At 41.3% G+C, this 20892-nt stretch overlaps 1 protein-coding gene across 1 annotated transcript in view; it reads right to left on the minus strand.

The window, feature by feature from the left end:
• pigg (phosphatidylinositol glycan anchor biosynthesis class G) overlaps positions 1 to 20892 on the minus strand; it is a 345004-nt gene that overhangs the window by 247317 nt on the left and 76795 nt on the right. Inside the window, exon 4 of the mRNA XM_034181167.1 lies at positions 2198 to 2386. Coding sequence (XP_034037058.1) covers positions 2198 to 2386 — 189 coding nt within the window. The remainder of the gene's footprint in view (positions 1 to 2197; positions 2387 to 20892) is intronic.

Consider the following 20892-nt stretch of genomic DNA (forward strand, 5'->3'; position numbering starts at 1 on the left):
TGAGGACACCTGACACCTCTGCCCCGAATCATCACATTCATGATCAGCGGCCAAAAATGTATACTTCATGGCATTCGTGACTTGTCGTCATTATGTGTAAATGCAGCATAAGGATGCAGAAGAAAACAGGTATACAAAGTGCATCCTGACATAATGAGATGACACTGTTCAGAGGATCATGTGCTAATCAGAGAAAGCGTCACCATTTTTGTCAATGTTTGATATCCTGCAGGTTCCTGCTGGGCCGTCGCTATATTTAGGCCATACTGCCACAGTTTTAACTAATGTGACTGAGGGAATGACTTCAAAAGCATTTCATTGAAAGGGCTCACTGGGAGGCTCCGACTGCCCACAGCACACAGATGTCACCATGAGCCCGGAGATACAGAATTTAACAAGTCAGAATTAATAACTTTGGAGATGTGGTGAAATGTTCAACATTTTCAGAAATACCCTTGAGTGTATCATTTTGTAGACACCAATGGTTTACAAGATTTGGCCCCTCCCAAACTACTACCCTATCCAAATTAAAAATGGGGGGGAAAAAAAAAAAAAAAAAAAAATCACAAACTTCTCTTGTTTTCTGCCTTTTCAGATAGACAGATGGGTGAAAGAGAGAGAGGACATTATAGACAGGTGGCAGACATGAAAATCTAAGTTTAGGTTCCACAGCTGAGTGACAGTGAAACAGTGCACATCAAAACAGCACGTGTGCAAAGACAAAATGCGTGCACAGCAGACAAAACCACACAATGGAAAACAACTCAAAAGCATGCACGCTCATCAAATTAAAGACAATAGAAAAACAGATCATTAAATAACTTGGGTCATTACAACAGATCACATAATTAATGGTGGAAGGTAACAAATTATCCACATCACTGAATGATTTCACACATCATTAAGACTCCTAAAACTACTGTTAAAGGTACTGATTGAGATTTCATCATGTACCATAAAATTAAACTATGATAAGAAAACCCTATGAAAATGAAAACTACGTCTAATTTATTTGGAATTGTATGCCGAGTTTAACATAATGAGCTTTAATGAAAACAGATGTTACCAAGCTCCATTTAAATGAAGCCTGAACTCAGCAACAGCGAGCAAATAAGAAAATGTGAAAGTGAAATCAGAGGTAAAAACAATCTCTCTGAAAAAAGTGCAAAAATCATCATTTAAATTCTTAGTCCATCATGTATACAGTATTTTCTATGTACATACAGTGCATCCAGAAAGTATTCACAGCATTTCACTTGTTCCACATTTTGTTGTTACAACCTTATTCCAAAATTCTACTCACAACACCCCATAATAATATGAAACTTTTAAAATTTTTGCAATTTCTTTTTTAAAGGACTCAAATGTACATATGTATTCACACCCTGTGCTCAATACTTTGTTGATGCACCTTTGGCAGCAATCACAGCCTCTAGTCTTCTTGAATATGATGCTACAAGCTTGGTGCACCTATCTTTGGGCAGTTTGGTCCATTCCTCTTTGCAGCACCTCTCAAGCTCCATCAGGTTGGATGGGGAGCGTCGGTGCACAGCCATTTTCAGATCTTTCCAGAGATGTTCAATCAGATTCCATGTGGTCTCTCTCTCTCTCTCCCCTTCCCTCCCTCCCATTTGCGGCTGATTTGATATGAAGAAAATTAGAAATATATTTCTTATTTCTTTAGTTATTTGTTTTAAATCTTTCCCTCAATCCTGACTAGTCTCCGAGTCCCTGCTGCTGAAAAACATCCCCACAGCATGATGCTGCCACCACGCTTCACTGTAGTGATGGTGCCTGGTTTCCTCCAAACATGACGCCTGGCATTCATGTCAAAGAATTCAATGTTTGTCTCATCAGACCAGAGAATGTTGTTTCTCATGGTCTGAGAGTCCTTCAGGTGCCTTTTGGCAAACTCCAGGTGGGCTGCCATCTGCCTTTTACTAAGGAGTGGTTTCTGTCTGGCCACTCTACCATGCAGGCCTGTGGATGATGGAAATGTTGCTTGACATGAGCTTGTTTGTCAGCTTCTTTCCATTCCAAGCCTAGGTCTGTTGGCCACCAAGGCCACCACTTCCTGTGATTGTAGATACCCTAATAAACAGACAACCACTGCCCCACCATGTGACCAATTTATTAAATACCACAACATAAAAACAGCTTTATTATGGAGAACAGAGATGTGAAATAAAGAACTTGCCTTTGAAATCAGGGCACCGTGAATCTTCTTTACAATCTCATCCATCTCGAGCAGTTTAGGGGTAATGAGGGAACTGTGGGGTCCACTGATATGGCCGATGTGATCGAGGCCGAGGTAGTGGAGGATTAAAATGTCCCAGTCGTCTCTTTTAAGCGTGCTGTCTAAGTGACGGGTGACATTGTTGTCTACCTAGATGGGGAGATGATACACAGAAGGCACACACTGAGTGACACAAAGGATTTCATGTCACAACCTATATTCAGTTTAAAAACCTGTGACAAAGCCGAGTGACTCTAATTATCAGTGTGCAAATGTTTTGCAGCAGATATTTAGTTTGCCATATTACAGAAAAAGGCTTCCTATAATCAGCACCAGCAGCATTCTAGTACAAACAAGAACAGACTGCATCGAGTCCCACAGTGCTGTGGCATACACGGATAATTGCTGAGTAGTACTGTGTGACCTCAACTTTGCCTTCTGAGCTGATCAGCTGGCTTCACCCCCTCCAGGCAGAACACTTGGCATCTTGGATAACAATGCAACTCAATAAATTCTATAAATATTGCACATAGATAGACTTATTTAAAGAACTTATTACAACATACCATGGTCTTCTCTGCATGCATCTGTATGATTTGACGGTCAATTTTACGCAGAAGCTAGACAGGTGAACGGCAAAGTTTATAAGAAAACAAGCCTCGTGACTCTTTGTCACAGACTTAACAGGCATCTCCAGTCGATCGATGGGATGTCAGTTGGTACAGTATGACAGTAATAATAAAGAGTTGAAACTTGAGACAGATTTTTCAGTTTTGGTATGTTTGACAAACTCCCAATATTCTTGTTTACCATATAATAAAGCAGTTATAGACTTTTGATTTCGGTGTACCCGTGATTATGCGGAATCAAAAGTCTATAATTGTATAATGTCAGGAAGGTAGATTTCGAGGACCGAACTTGGGCACCCCTGCTTTACAGGTTTTCTATGTCAACATTTTATTGAACCTTAAAGTAAAAAAATATGAAATTGGTAACTGGATCCTTGATTTCTGGACATAAATAAAAATCAATGAAATCTGTACATGGTCACTGGATCCTTGATCTCTGGACTTAAATAGAAGTAAACAAAATCTGTAGTTTTTTGTCAAAAGCATTTCCTTTAAGACATTAATGGCATGAATGTCACTCCATAACTCTGAGCTGAGCTCAGCCGGCTACACGTCAGCTTCAATGTAATTCATAAAGAATGCAGGACGTCTCATTTTGAGAGGAAAAAACATTTTGGTCGATTCTACTTTATTATTTGTATTACAACATTTGGAAAGAGGACTCATTTGATTTAAAACTGTGATTCGCTTTGAAGTTATTAATACCAACTGGACTCTAACTTCACTCAGCAAAGAGCGGCGCAGCGTTTGGAGCTGTGTGAACGGAACAGAGGACGATTCTCATTTCTTGGCTGCAACAAGAGTCTCAGTGACTTTAATCTACACAAAAGTGACTCATGATTGACATTTTTAAATGGCTTTGAGAGGAGTTAAGAAGCGGAGTTGTTGCTTCTGAAAAGCATAGAATCAGAGAACCAACGAAGCAGCAGATCAGAGGACTGCTTCATTGGTTCAAGCTTCAAAGCGGAGCCGCGCTGCAGAAGCCATTGATTACAGACCCACTGCAGGGTCTTCAATCAACGTAGAGAAATGATCATTTTCCCAACAAACACCCTCAAAAAGAACGGCTGTTCTGAAGGAACGATAAGGGAATCGTTAAGCAAAAAGACTATTGATGCCAGTGGATCAAATCACTTCTTAATGATTCTCAAAAAGAACCAGTTCTCAATATCCAAGGCTATGGGAATATGCTATTGAGAATAATAAATAAATAAATAAATAAATTGATGTGGACCAATTTCGGCACATGGGCGGGGATGATAAACTAATGTTTTCCTTTCGTAAAATGGGGCCTTATGTGGACTCTTGCAATATACAGGTGCATCTCAAAGAATTAGAATATCATGAAAAAGTTCAATTTTTTTTTTAAGAGGTATTTCAGGAACTGTAAATTTTATATTTTGTACACTCATTACAAATAAAAAAATTTGTTCAAGCATTTTTTAAATTTAAGTTTGATAATTGCATCAAGTCTCAGACTGCCCCCCAAAAAATGTGATTTTATACCTCACCCCCACAGATTTTTATGAAATCTGGAAGGTCATCATAGATCCAGCGGACAAAGCTCTGTGCATGAACAACTAAAGTACACATAAATCATTACTGCCTTCATTACCAGGGTCTTGGATGTTTACGAAATCTGGATTATTCATATGGTTGCTGAGTTTGTATGCTTGCATAGTTGTAAGGATGACAGGGACAAAATGATTTCTCTTGGTTTAGTTCAGTTTCACAGAGATAAACCTCATCTTGTTTAACATGAAAGAATTGGATTCCTGGGACATTCTGTTCACAGTACTCAACCATTGATTCGGTGGTCAGAATGTGGTGATGAGTAAAATGCTGTAGACTTGTCCTTGTGTCCGGTCTTTTGACAGTGACACCAATTACGTCACAGGCATATCTGCTGCGTGAGGTTGCAAAGAAATACCGTTGTCCTAGCAAACCAAAATATTCCTCATGGCAACACAGATTTATAAAGTTGTACTTATTCTTGTACTGACCAGTACATCAATCTGTAAAATAATGGACTTTTTGTAACTTTGGCAGGAATGTTTGAACAATCACAGTGGTACAGGTATCACATACATCCTATATGAAGAAACCACATACAATGCACTTTCAGGTGTGAGTATGCCAACTTCAATTTCAAATTGCTTGAAAGCTAACAAATTTTATTTTCACAGTTTTTAATGTTATACAGAACCCATGGGACAACAATTTTGATTAAAGAGTATCACAATGTAATTTGTCAAAAAGTAGGTCACAAGGTCATGTCTAAATATTCTCAAAGATCAAATAAATGTCAGATTTGAATTCTTTATGTAAAATTCTTTCCAAAGATACCTTACTTTTGAAAATCAGACCACTGCCTGCTGAGTTATGGTCATTTGAATTTCAGCAGCTGCTCCCTTTTTCGCAAAAAAGAAAAAGAAAGGTGACAAAAAGAAATGCCGATATCTCAGAAACTGTTGGTCCAACTGAGCTGAAATTTGAAAATTAGCCTTTTCCCCGCCAAAGACTACCTATATACCAAGTATACCAAAATCTGAGGGGGTGAGGTTTATCCCATTGGGTGAACTGAGATGGAATGACCCAATTATGGCCTACAGCTAAACAAAATGGAAGATGCGTATCTCAAAATATCAGAACATTTCATAAGATTAATGCAAAAAAAGACCTATAATGCAAAAACATCAAACTTCTGTATGTTCATTTATGCAACTCAGTTGAGGTTTATTTTGCATGAATTACTACAGGAGGTGATCAGCCTGTGCCAATGCCGAGGGTTTATGGAAACCTAGTTTGCTTTGATAGCAGCCTTCAGCTCGTCTTTATTGTTGGGTCTTGTGTCTGTCAACTTTCTCTTGACATTATGCCATAGATAATAATCTATGGGGCTAAGGACCGGAGAGTTGGCTGGCCAATCAATTACCGTAATAGCATGGTCAACAAAGCAATCATTAGGAGTTTAGCACTATGGGCAGGTGCCAAGTCCTGCTGGAAAAGGAAATAAGCATATCCTCAAGGTGGCTAGCAGATGGAAGCATGAAGTGCTCTAAAATCTCCAGGTAAATGTTTGCATTGACTTTGGACTTGATAAAACTCAGTGGGCCAACACCAGCAGATGACATGGCACTCCAAATCATTACTGACTGTGGAAATGTCACACTGGACTTGGATTCTGTGTCTTTCTACTCTTCCTCCAGACCTTAATTTCCAAACAAGAAGCAAAATCTACTTTATCTAAAAAGAGGGACTTTGGACCACTGAGTAATGGTTCAGTTCTTTTTCTCCTTAGTCCAGGTAAGAAGGTCCTGACATTGTCTCAGATTCAGAAGTGGCTGGACACGAGGAATGAGACACTTTTCACTTCTAGTCAACTTTTCATGAATATGTCTTGACCCAGCACTCCCAGCACAGTCAGCCCTTACATTGATGAGCTTCTTTGGCTTACCCTCCTTGTGGAGGATGTCAAGGACTGTCTTCTGGACAAGTATCAACTCCACAGTCTTCCTGATGACTGCGGTTGCATGTACTGAAGAGATGCATGTGTCTATACTGCAGAAATGCCGAGTTACGTAACCTTGAAAAGAAACAGTCTAATATTTTACCTTTATTATACCCTTACTAGCTGGGGTACCCGGCGCTGCGCAGGTTAACCTGTTTTAGACATAAGCCAAATGCCAATCATTTTAATCAAAACAATTGCCAAACATTTGTTTTTGTAATGCTGATGTCTTACAAATGTAATATTTAATGGGCTAAAGTTTGTCCAGCAGAACTATAAGAGGTGGACTCCCCAAACTAAGTGGAAATACTTGGTTAAAAGACAAACGCATTTGAAGTCCTTCATGCAGACTTTGTTTTTCAAAATTACACACAAAAGATAGGTAACAGTACATGTAAATATCAATGAATCAAAATTGAGGTAGTGGTGTATTTCACTGTTTTTACATTGCAATTTTACAAACATAAAATGGCTTTAAACAGCAAATGTAAATATTAGAATGGAGAAATATTCATTCATGAAATTCACTTAGTGTTTTCTGACCATTAGTTTTGAAGAGCCTCTTGATAGACAATGTTCCTTGTCATGCCACCTGGCGAGTGGATATACAGCTGTCCTGGGTTACCAACCCTGGAGCAGCCGACATACAACTGGCCGTGGGAGAACACAGGCTCTGCCAAATTCAGTCCAACCACCTTAAGGGACTGTCCCTGAGCCTTGTTGATGGACAATGCAAAGCTGGGTTTGACTGGGAACTGCAGACGCCTGAACTCAAATGCAGGTCTGACGGGATAAGTGGAATCCTTGGTATAAAGACATCTTCTCCCTTGGCCTTGCCTGTCATTACTGTGGCCTCCAGGACTCTTGGCATCAACTTCTTAATTGTGAGTCGCGTTCCATTGCAGAGCTTGGGTGGGTCGAGATTCCGCAGGAGCATGACTGGGGCGGCAACTTTGAGCACCAAGCTGTGTGGTGGGCGGTCTGCTGGTGCCAGGCTATTAAGGAATTCAACTGGGGAGTTAACCACCTCATCTGGATCGGGCACTGTGTCAGTTGACATGTAGCTGGAGGCCTGTCCTGGAAGCTGGGCCAGAAGCTTAGCATTGGTGTCATCCACTGCCAAGTTCTTTGGAGCAAGGATAGCAAGGATAGCATGCTCACCCAGCCAGTTGTGGTTCTGGTAGTTACGGTGGAGGTTTGGAAAGACTTTGGCCACCAACTCACATATGTCATGAACAGTGTGACCAAAGGGTAGCTTGACCTGGTCATCCAGAGTGTCAGGGTGCCCAGTAACCATAAAAGATAAATAGCTAAAGAGAATAGATTAAAGCATTAAATTATTGGTTGCCCCGAAATTTTAAAAAAATGGTATCAGTTTGTTCCCCATGTCATGAGGATTCAGAATATACAGTGAGGAAAATAAATATTTGAACACATGTGAAAATCAATGTTAATATTTGGTACAGTAGCTTTTGTTTGCATTCACAGAGGTCAAACGTTTCCTGTAGTTCTTGACCAAGTTTTCACACACTGCAGTAAGGATTTTGGTCCACTCCTCCATACAGATCTTCTCTAGATCTTTTAGGTTTGGAGTTTCAGCTCCCTCCAAAGATTTTCTGGTTTGCAGTTGACCTTCTCTGAACTAATAATAAAATGCAATCATGTTGCATGTAAAACAGAGGTTTTTTTTTTCTGTGCAGCAGGATTGTGACATGTGGAAAACTGTAGCAGCCATTCAGGTTCCCAGGCACAACTGATTTATTATGCATGGCCTGCTAATTGCAGGGGATATAGTGAATGACTTGACAAATGGCTCATTTATTGAACAAATCATTTACAAACCTCATCTCACTCTTGATTTTTATTTATTTTTTTGGTACCCTGCTGCTCACCCAGTGACTGTTGGGATACGCTCCAGCACCCCTCCGACCCTTAACCCAAATAAGTGCATTTAGAAAATAGAAAGAAGAATACATATATATCATTCTCCAAAATAGCCAAATGATAGTTTTATAAATCAAAAAATTGCATCAGGTGGTATATATATATATATATTATATATATATACCACCTGATATATATATGGGTGATTCTTAGACTACGGGCACTTATGTCCTTTGATCATATTGTATGAAAAACAGAAAAAAGGGGAAATTTCACACTTTTATAGTTATCTTTACAATGAAAGTGTGTTAAGAAATTTGTTCTAGTAGTTTATGATGACTTTTTCACCTTTTTTCAGCATCATTATATGCAAATATTGCCGTTTTGTGCTTGTCCCACATCCAGACTTTTGATCTTCAATGATAAAAATGAATGGTAAAGAAACTTTTTTTCTAATGTTTTAAAATATCTCTGAATAAAATATCAGTAAAATAATCAAAACATAATTGAGGTATTCAATGTGCAGGTGTCTTTTTCCGAGTGTAGAACACAGTTATGGGTAGTTGTTGGCGCTCTTTTTTCTTTTGGGCGAGAACATTCTTATAAACAGATACGCAGGACACAATGTGCGTGCTCTCCCTTCACGGTGTCGCGACCGGCTGCTTGATGAGGCCGCGGAACACAATGCACTGTAAAAAAAAAAAAAAGCATGCAAAATTGGACTAAGAAAAATCCGAGAAACAGCGAGGCCGCGAAAGGTGAAAGGCGTTATAGCGAGGGACCACTGTGTGTGTGTATATATATATATATATATATATATATATATATATATATACACACACACACACACACACACACACACACACAGTAGAGCAAAAAAGTATTTAGCCGGTCTCTGATTGTGCAAGTTCTCTTACTTAGAAAGATGAGAGAGAAAGGTCTGTAATTTTCATCATAGGTACACTTCAACTGTGAGACACAAAATGAGAAAAAAAAAAATCCAGGAACTCACATTGTAGGATTTTGAAAGAATTTATTTGTAAATTATGGTGGAAAATAAGTATTTGGTCAATAATAAAAGTTCAACTCAATACTGTGTAACATAATCTTTGTTGGCAATGACAGAGGTCAAACGTTTCCTGTAAGTCTTCACCAGGTTTGCACACACTGTAGCTGGTATTTTGGTCCATTCCTCCATGCAGATCTCCTCGAGAGCAGTGATGTTGTGGGGCTGTTGCTGAGCAACACGGACTTTCAACTCCCTCCACAAATTTTCTATGGGGTTGAGGTCTGGAGACTGGCTTGGCCACTCCAGGACCTTGAAATGCTTTTTACGGAGCCACTCCTTCGTTGCCTGAGCGGTGTGTTTGGGATCACTGTCATGCTGAAAGACCCAGCCACGTTGCATCCTCAATGCTCTCATTGATGGAAGGAGGTTTTGGCTTAAACTCTCATGATACATGGCCCTGTTCATTCTTCCCTTACCACAGATCAGTCGTCCTATCCCCTTTGCGGAAAAACAGCCTCAAAGCATGTTTCCACCCCCATGCTTCACACTAGATATGGTGTTCTTGGAATGCAGCTCAGCATTCTTCTTCCTCCAAACACAATGAGTTGAGTTTTTACCAAAATGTTCTATTTTGTTTTCATCTGACCACATGATGATACTCTCTCAATCCTCTTCTGGATCATCCATATGCTCTCTGGCAAACTTCGGACAGGCCTGGACATGTACTGGTTTAAGCAGGGGGACACGCCTGGCACTGCAGGATTTGAGTCCCTCTCTGTGGTCTGTAGCCTTTGTTACTTTGGTCCCAGCTCTCTGCAGGTCATTCATCAGGTCCCTCCATGCAGTTCTGGGATTTTTGTTCACCATTCTCGTGATCATTTAGATTCCATGGGATGACATCTTGCATGGAGCCCCAGATCGAGAAAGATTATCAATGGTCTTGTATGTCTTCCATTTTCTTACAATTGCTCCCACAGTTGATTTATTCACACCAACCTGCTTGACTATTGTAGATTCACTCTTTCCAGTCTGGTGCAGATCTACAATTTTCTTCCTGGTGTCCTTCGACAGCTCTTTGGTCTTGGCCATGGTTGAGTTTGGAGTCTGACTGTTTGTGCTGTGGACAGGTGTCTTTTATACAGAAAACGAGTTCAAACAGATGCCATTAATACAGGTAACAGGTGGACAGAAGAGCTTCTTAAAGAAGAAGTTACAGGTCTGTGAGAGCCAGAAATCTTGCTTGTTTGTGGGTGACCAAATACTTATTTTCCACCATAATTTACAAAAAATTCTTTAAAAATCCTACAATGTAATTTCCTGGATTTTTTTTTCTCATTTTGTCCCTCATAATTGAAGTGTACCAATGTGGAAAATTACAGACCTCTCTCATCTTTCTAAGTAGGAGAACTTGCACAATCGGGACATGACTAAATGTTTTTTACCCTACTGTATATAGATGGCTTTGGCTTCAGCAGGAGCCGATAAAGGCATATTGCTAGAATTCTTAACAAGACTCCAATAATTCCAGTAATTTAAAGCTTTAATCTATTCTCTTTATATTTATTCTCGTTATAATTGAATGTTTTAGTCTCTTCGCTTTATCTATTTATATATTACAGAATTCAGCTTTAATTGTTATTACTAGAATTCTTAACCAGATTCCAGTGATTCCAATAACTTAATGCTTTAATCTATTCTCTTTATCTATTTATCTATTACAGAATTCAGCTTTAATCATTATTACTTTAATGTGTGTTTGATGCTTTAATCTAGTGTGTGTGTGTGTGTGTGTTCACGCAGGTGCAGTTTCAACGTAAAGGCCCCAAAGATGTCCACCTTGGTGCCCCCAGACACCATACCAAGTTTGGTGTTGCTTAATCACTGCAGAGGTGCACTCTGAACACAAATTGTGCCACATGTATACATACATATGTACATACACGCACGCACGCACGCACACACACACCCACCCAATTCCAATGAAGTTGGGATGCTGTGTAAAATGTAAATAAAAACAGAATACAATGATTTTCAAATCCTCTTCAACCTATGTTCAACTGAATACACCACAAAGACAAGATATTTAATGTTCAAACTGATAAACTTTATTATTTTTGTGCAAATATTTGCTCATTTTGAAATGGATGCCTGCAACACGTTTCAAAAAAGCTGGGACAGTGGTATGTTTACCACTGTGTTACATCACCTTTCCTTCTAACAACACTCAATAAGCAGTGTGTCAGCGGAAAAACTGGCTGCTTCCCGTCTCCTCTATGAGGAAGGAAAAGGAGGTGGGCACACACGGGCAAAACCAGGCAGAAATCTACCCTGTGACATCACACATACAGGAAGTGGGGACATTTAATTATTGTTTTTTCTGTTCTAATTTTGCATGTCAGTGAAAAAACACTTAAATTATTAAATTAAATTATTTATGAATACAATTTTATGCAGCAAAAAAATATACATGCATAAAACTGCGCAGAGGAGGAGGGAACCAGCCAATGCTGTAAATAGCCGGCATCTGTGTGAGCCAATTAGAAGTGCTCCATGCAAAGAGCTCTCAGTCAGTGAAATGGTGTAACTCACTGCTGATTACTGGCCTACTGTTCCACTGTTCTAGTGGAGGAAGCAGGAACCGGCCAGAGGGAGGAGCTGTCTGTCTGCCTGCCTGCCAAAGTGGACCGCTGGGACATCTGTCTAATTTTAAGTAAAATATGACAGAAGATCTACTTAGGTGTCATATGAAACAAATAATGAACGCCTTCCCATTTGTGCAATGGAAAGAATATTTGCATTTATTGAAAGGTGGAATGTACAGTCTTTCAACTCATGCAAATATTCTTACCATTGCACTTCTAAGCATACCATACAGTGTTATGTGTCGGACGCAGCTCGGAGAACCGACCAGCGTTTGAAGGACCCAGTATGAAATAAGCAGAGCACGGTACAAAGGCTAACTGAATTTAATACATAACAGTGATACAAAAAATAACAAAAGAAAGTGCGGTCTGGCGTGGTGCGCTCCCAGCAGCGCTAACGGTCCGGAGCCAGAAGCTGTTCGGACCCAAGGACCCCGCCGACACCCCCCAGGAGGCCGCAACAAACCGAGTCTGTGAAAGAAGGAACCATTATGTGAGTCCACACTCTACACACAGAGAGAACACTTAAAGGTGTACAAACAGCAAACACTTCCTGGCTTGATTACTAATCAGCTTCCCAACCTGCAGGCATGGAACATCCAGTTCACAAAACTCCACTGCAGTGGAAGCCGATACATGACTAACATACAGCTCAATATAATAAAGGTGTGAGGGACACCACATTTACTGACTGTATAAATGTTAGTCACAAAATCTAACGTACCTCAGGAAGTGTGCTGACGAGCGTGAGACCTCACCCCCTCCTCTTTCACAGACCGTGCATCAAACCCTGGACGTTCTCTGCATCCACTGATGATGAGATGGTTCCCGAGACAACGATCTCACCCGTCTGGTCACAAGGTCGAGTCTCTGGCAAATACACACTGTATACTCCAGTCTTAAATGCCACCATGTTCCAATCCATATAGATGCACCTCAGCTGTGAGTCCTGACGAGCCGGAGGTGATCAGGGTGAGGTCCTGATAACCTCAGCAACACAGCCACTCAGTCCCAAATGCAAGCCACCTGGAAGGAAAAACAAAAGACAGAAACAAAAAGGCAGCCAGGCCCCCCAGCCATACAACAGTACCCCACCCTCACGGGAAGCCTCCCGGCGACCACACAAACCTGACCCAGGAGAAACACCCCCCTCCAGGGACCATGGCTGGAAACCGCATCTGCATTCATCTTCCAACAGAATGGTTGATGTCCTCACCTCTGGCTGCATCCTTGCCTTTGTTTCAGTCAGTCACTTAGCACAGGTGTGGCCAGGAGTTCTTAAACCTGTGCGGTCAGCCTTTATCCAACCATGTGCGGTCATTAGTCATAAAACAAAAAGACAAACACAAACAACCAAACCACCCCCCCCCCCCCCCCCCCTCTCCAGGGGACCGTCCTATCAAACCCCGGGATGAGGAGAAAAGAAAAACCCCAAACTTAAGCTTACAAATAAAAGCGCTAAAACACCCCCCCCCCCCCCCCCCCAAACGACATGTAGGGACCAACACCCCCCAGAGGACTTCCCGCCAGCTCCAGGAGTAATAACCACAGCCGAGGTCCCTCTGGGATCCAACGTCACCCACGGGGACTCCCAGCGCCTCCCAGAGGACCACTCGTCAACCCCAGGAGACGCCTCCCCTTACGACCAACGGACCCAGCCCCGGCCGTCTATGGCTAGATGGACCCACAGCCCTTTCCCCCCCAGAGGACACCACAGTCAAACCCTGAGAGTGGAAACTGGGGGGAAAACACCCCCCCCCCCCCCCCAGGTGCAGAGGTTACCTGGGAAACGCCCAGCATAACCACACTGCACCACTCCAGCAACGCCGACACTACGGCTCACACGGCTGGAGCCAGAGGAGAAGAGAGGGAACAAAAAGAAAATACCCCAAACCCCCCCCTCCCCTCCCGGGTGCAGAGGTTACCTGGGAAATGCCCAGCACAACCTAACTGCACCACTCCAGCAACGCCGACACTACGGCTCACACGGCTGGAGTCAGAGGAGAAGAGAGGGCACAACAAAAAACAAAACAAAAAAAAAAAGAAAGAAAAAACAACAACCCAAATACCCCCCCCATGACCCCCCAGGGGACCGTCCCATCAAACCCTGGGAGGTGAAACTGAAAAAAACAAAAAGAAAGACTAACAGACTGACATAAGGTTGCTCGGGTCCTTTTTTTTTTTTTGGCAGAACTGCAGGGTCACGACCCCAGACACTAAATAGTGAAAAACAAAAAATAAAATCCCACACAAAAACCAACTCAAAAAACACCCACACAAAATGAACTAACACAAAACAAATAAGTGATTTATACCGTCAAGCTCCAACAAATGGAACACACCAGTTCCAACTTAAGAGCTTGACGGTAATGTGACTCAGTTACGAAAAGAGGGAGCCAAAGTGCTAAAAATGAAAAACCCCCTTTGGTGACAAAAAACAAAGAGCTGCATCTCCGTGCGCAGCTGTGTGCAACACACAACCAAAATGTGCTCAACTAAATAACGCCGGAGCTGATACAACAGACGCAGTAGTTATCTTTATCCGGGGAAACGGGGCTACAACTGTAACACAGGAAGCTCAGCGACCCGTGCCACAGAGCTCCGCCGTGCGCGTGCACCCATTACAGACACACTCTTGCAGCTCCCGTTTAAACCTCTTATCCGGTCGGAGCGTGACGCAAAGCCGTCGCCAGTCACACTCCACCACGACCCACGGATAAGGCACAAACACAGGAACACGGCTGCAAGAGAGCACAAATCAGTATTCAGTAATGGGTCTCAAACACGCACCATCCGGGCGGAGAGCACCCGCAACTGATCCAGATAACTACTGAACGTCTGCTGCCGCCTTCCCGGCGCGTTACCGTCTCTGCTACCGCTGGGTCCGTGATGTTTGGCCAGAGACTACTGTTATGTGTCGGACGCAGCTCGGAGAACCGACCAGCGTTTGAAGGACCCAGTATGAAATAAGCAGAGCACGGTACAAAGGCTAACTGAATTTAATACATAACAGTGATACAAAAAATAACAAAAGAAAGTGCGGTCTGGTGTGGTGCGCTCCCAGCAGCGCTAACGGTCCGGAGCCAGAAGCTGTTCGGACCCAAGGACCCCGCCGACACCCCCCAGGTGGCCGCAACAAACCGAGTCTGTGAAAGAAGGAACCATTATGTGAGTCCACACTCTACACACAGAGAGAACACTTAAAGGTGTACAAACAGCAAACACTTCCTGGCTTGATTACTAATCAGCTTCCCAACCTGCAGGCATGGAACATCCAGTTCACAAAACTCCACTGCAGTGGAAGCCGATACATGACTAACATACAGCTCAATATAATAAAGGTGTGAGGGACACCACATTTACTGACTGTATAAATGTTAGTCACAAAATCTAACGTACCGCAGGAAGTGTGCTGACGAGCGTGAGACCTCATCCCCTCCTCTTTCACAGACCGTGCATCAAACCCTGGACGTTCTCTGCATCCACTGTTGATGAGATGGCTCCCGAGATGACGATCTCACCCGTCTGGTCACAAGGTCGAGTCTCTGGCAAATACACACTGTATACTCCAGTCTTAAATGCCACCATGTTCCAATCCATATAGATGCACCTCAGCTGTGAGTCCTGACGAGCCGCAGGTGATCATGGTGAGGTCCTGATAACCTCAGCAACACAGCCACTCAGTCCCAAATGCAAGCCACCTGGAAGGAAAAACAAAAGACAGAAACAAAAAGGCAGCCAGGCCTCCCAGCCATACAACAATACAGATATGGTATGCTACACAAATAACAGCTTGGTTGAGTAGCCTATCAGTTAAAGACAAAGCAAAACTACACAACCAAATTAAAATCTGTTCAAAAATCATTGGGCTACCTGTGGATCGAAGCCCATGACAAGAGTATGCTTAGATTGGCCAGGAAAGTTTCTGCTGACTCCTCACATGTCTTACATAGAGAATACCAACTTATGCCTTCAGGCAGACGTTTCAGAGTTCCCTCTTTCAAACGTATCTGATTTAAACACTTTTCCATATCGGTGAATCCTGCTTTTGAACCAACTATCCAGTGCATAAAATCCAGTGCAATATTAACCCAGGGGTATTCATTGTTGTCTATATTGTTATGTTGTTTGCCCTGTTTGACTTGGGGATCTGCACTTGTACTTGTGTATTTATCTAGTGAGAACACCATGTGTATGTATTTGTGTTTGTGTTGTCTGGGTGGTCACTCACTGTATGTTTTTAAACGACCCTCCCAGGGATGCAAAATGAATTTCAGTTTTAAACTGACAAAGTATATATATATCTATTTATGTCTACATACACAGATATAGAACTATGGGATGCTATGAATTAGAAGTGTATTCTGTTCGCTACTCATTTGGATGTATTTACTTTGGAGTAGCTGAAGGTATTCTGAGTGTAATATCATCACTTTGCATTAGGTATATATGTGAGTAATCAAGTGATTTAAAGTGTAGGTGACACAATATGTAATATTGTTTTAGTATTTAAGACTAAAATTAAACAACAGTTTGAAATTTATCCTTTCCTTTTGCGTAGTTATTGAAGAGAAAAATATTCAGATTTTGAACTGTGCACCACTAAATCCAGGAAACTTCATCTAAGAAGAAGGGGGAAGTGATCACAGCTCCGGAACCATTAATTTATGAATTTTTACAGGCTACTGACAGTCCTGTATCCACTGAGTGGTTCGGGTCGGACCTGCACCGTGTTTTCGGTATCAGAACAGTTCATTCTTGCAGGCAGAATCCTTTTGATTGGCACGTGGAACACTTATATTGACAAGCATGCACGCACAGTGTCGTGCAAGTTCTCCACTCCACACGGAGGCATAACTGTTTATTTTCACATTATTTTATTTTATTGTTTTGTGGATCATGGGAATTTCGTCACATGCAGATTGAGAAGTTAGGAGCAGATGAGGCACTGCGAGTCTTTTAACTTGCAGCACAAAGCGGCTCGCAATGGAACAAGAGGATCCATTCACAGCAGAGACTTGAACCATCAGCCACAGATGCAATGAACAGATTACACCTGTAGTTGATCGTGCTGGTCACAGATCGATACAGCAGAGACTTGAACCATCATGGACTTTTCTTCAGCCAGGACAAAAAATTAAATTATTTTCAGACATTTTCATCAAAATGAAAATGATCTCACTGAAACAGACAGGTAAGAGTATTTTATTTACACATTGTGTGAATGGTTTTAATATTTAATAATAATGTGTTATGCTACCAACATACAGTACAAGAAGGAAACAATATTTATTTTAAAAAGAGCTGATATTTTCAGCCCTTCGTGACATTTTTCAGTTTTGAATGCACCTTTTTCTCAGAAAAAAAAAAAAAAAAAAAAAATCATAAATAAAAAATCCACACCACTTTTTTTCTGGTGTCACAGATAGTAAAACTATTTTTTTAATCAGTTGATTAGACCACAGAGTTGGCAAAAAAAAAGGTATCATCTCCATTGGCATCCTGTTTAAATGAGTCAACACCCCCGAGTCACACTAACTGTCAGAATGCTCGTAGCACGGGCCGGGGTGGAGGATTAGCAGCAATCTTCCATTCCAGCTTATTAATTAATCCAAAACCCAGACAGAGCTTTAATTCATTTGAAAGCTTGTCTCTTAGTCTTGTCCATCCAAATTGGAAGTCCCAAAAACCAGTTTTATTTGTTATTATCTATCGTCCACCTGGTCGTTACTGTGAGTTTCTCTGTGAATTTTCAGACCTTTTGTCTGACTTAGTGCTTAGCTCAGATAAGATAATTATAGTGGGCGATTTTAACATCCACACAGATGCTGAGAATGACAGCCTCAACACTGCATTTAATCTATTATTAGACTCTATTGGCTTTGCTCAAAAAGTAAATGAGTCCACCCACCACTTTAATCATATCTTAGATCTTGTTCTGACTTATGGTATGGAAATAGAAGACTTAACAGTATTCCCTGATAACTCCCTTCTGTCTGATCATTTCTTAATAACATTTACATTTACTCTGATGGACTACCCAGCAGTGGGGAATAAGTTTCATTACACTAGAAGTCTTTCAGAAAGCGCTGTAACTAGGTTTAAGGATATGATTCCTTCTTTATGTTCTCTAATGCCATATACCAACACAGTGCAGAGTAGCTACCTAAACTCTGTAAGGGAGATAGAGTATCTCGTCAATAGTTTTACATCCTCATTGAAGACAACTTTGGATGCTGTAGCTCCTCTGAAAAAGAGAGCTTTAAATCAGAAGTGTCTGACTCCGTGGTATAACTCACAAACTCGTAGCTTAAAGCAGATAACCCGTAAGTTGGAGAGGAAATGGCGTCTCACTAATTTAGAAGATCTTCACTTAGCCTGGAAAAAGAGTCTGTTGCTCTATAAAAAAGCCCTTCGTAAAGCTAGGACATCTTTCTACTCATCACTAATTGAAGAAAATAAGAACAACCCCAGGTTTCTTTTCAGCACTGTAGCCAGGCTGACAAAGAGTCAGAGCTCTATTGAGCTGAGTATTCCATTAACTTTAACTAGTAATGACTTCATGACTTTCTTTGCTAACAAAATTTTAACTATTAGAGAAAAAATTACTCATAACCATCCCAAAGACGTATCGTTATCTTTGGCTGCTTTCAGTGATGCCGGTATTTGGTTAGACTCTTTCTCTCCGATTGTTCTGTCTGAGTTATTCTCATTAGTTACTTCATCCAAACCATCAACATGTTTATTAGACCCCATTCCTACCAGGCTGCTCAAGGAAGCCCTACCATTATTTAATGCTTCGATCTTAAATATGATCAATCTATCTTTGTTAGTTGGCTATGTACCACAGGCTTTTAAGGTGGCAGTAATTAAACCATTACTTAAAAAGCCATCACTTGACCCAGCTATCTTAGCTAATTATAGGCCAATCTCCAACCTTCCTTTTCTCTCAAAAATTCTTGAAAGGGTAGTTGTAAAACAGCTAACTGATCATCTGCAGAGGAATGGTCTATTTGAAGAGTTTCAGTCAGGTTTTAGAATTCATCATAGTACAGAAACAGCATTAGTGAAGGTTACAAATGATCTTCTTATGGCCTCGGACAGTGGACTCATCTCTGTGCTTGTTCTGTTAGATCTCAGTGCTGCTTTTGATACTGTTGACCATAAAATTTTATTACAGAGATTAGAGCATGCCATAGGTATTAAAGGCACTGCGCTGCGGTGGTTTGAATCATATTTGTCTAATAGATTACAATTTGTTCATGTAAATGGGGAATCTTCTTCACAGACTAAAGTTAATTATGGAGTTCCACAAGGTTCTGTGCTAGGACCAATTTTATTCACTTTATACATGCTTCCCTTAGGCAGTATTATTAGACGGTATTGCTTAAATTTTCATTGTTACGCAGATGATACCCAGCTTTATCTATCCATGAAGCCAGAGGACACACACCAATTAGCTAAACTGCAGGATTGTCTTACAGACATAAAGACATGGATGACCTCTAATTTCCTGCTTTTAAACTCAGATAATACTGAAGTTATTGTACTTGGCCCCACAAATCTTAGAAACATGGTGTCTAACCAGATCCTTACTCTGGATGGCATTACCCTGACCTCTAGTAATACTGTGAGAAATCTTGGAGTCATTTTTGATCAGGATATGTCATTCAAAGTGCATATTAAACAAATATGTAGGACTGCTTTTTTGCATTTACGCAATATCTCTAAAATCAGAAAGGTCTTGTCTCAGAGTGATGCTGAAAAACTAATTCATGCATTTATTTCCTCTAGGCTGGACTATTGTAATTCATTATTATCAGGTTGTCCTAAAAGTTCCCTAAAAAGCCTTCAGTTAATTCAAAATGCTGCAGCTAGAGTACTGACGGGGACTAGAAGGAGAGAGCATATCTCACCCATATTGGCCTCTCTTCATTGGCTTCCTGTTAATTCTAGAATAGAATTTAAAATTCTTCTTCTTACTTATAAGGTTTTGAATAATCAGGTCCCATCTTATCTTAGGGACCTCGTAGTACCATATTACCCCAATAGAGCGCTTCGCTCTCAGACTGCAGGCTTACTTGTAGTTCCTAGGGTTTGTAAGAGTAGAATGGGAGGCAGAGCCTTCAGCTTTCAGGCTCCTCTCCTGTGGAACCAGCTCCCAATTCAGATCAGGGAGACAGACACCCTCTCTACTTTTAAGATTAGGCTTAAAACTTTCCTTTTTGCTAAAGCTTATAGTTAGGGCTGGATCAGGTGACCCTGAACCATCCCTTAGTTATGCTGCTATAGACGTAGACTGCTGGGGGGTTCCCATGATGCACTGTTTCTTTTTCTTTTTGCTCTGTATGCACCACTCTGCATTTAATCATTAGTGATCGATCTCTGCTCCCCTCCACAGCATGTCTTTTTCCTGGTTCTCTCCCTCAGCCCCAACCAGTCCCAGCAGAAGACTGCCCCTCCCTGAGCCTGGTTCTGCTGGAGGTTTCTTCCTGTTAAAAGGGAGTTTTTCCTTCCCACTGTAGCCAAGTGCTTGCTCACAGGGGGTCGTTTTGACCGTTGGGGTTTTACATAATTATTGTATGGCCTTGCCTTGCAATATGGGGCGCCTTGGGGCAACTGTTTGTTGTGATTTGGCGCTATATAAAAAAAATTGATTGATTGATTGATTGATCCTGAAATCACCTGCATTATTTATTTATTTTTATAATCATCATTCTCTGTCCTGAACTCTGCCAATACAGTCACTGTTGTCAGATTGAAAGTTTTCCCTCCAAGGTTTCTTCTCCCTCATTGTCATCTAAATAAGGCTCAAAACCATAAGGGTGTGTCCTCCACAGCTTATTCAGACACACCTTCAGACAAACAAAAAAGCCTCCGTGCTATGAAAAAAAAAAAAAAAACTGTCAAAAAACAGCTCAACCTCCGCCGTGTTTACATTGATCTGGGCTTGAATCAGCAGGTCCCGTTCTGGTGATGAT

This window comes from Thalassophryne amazonica, chromosome 11 (genome assembly GCF_902500255.1).
Source record: "Thalassophryne amazonica chromosome 11, fThaAma1.1, whole genome shotgun sequence".
Classification (NCBI taxonomy): Eukaryota; Metazoa; Chordata; class Actinopteri; order Batrachoidiformes; family Batrachoididae; genus Thalassophryne; species Thalassophryne amazonica.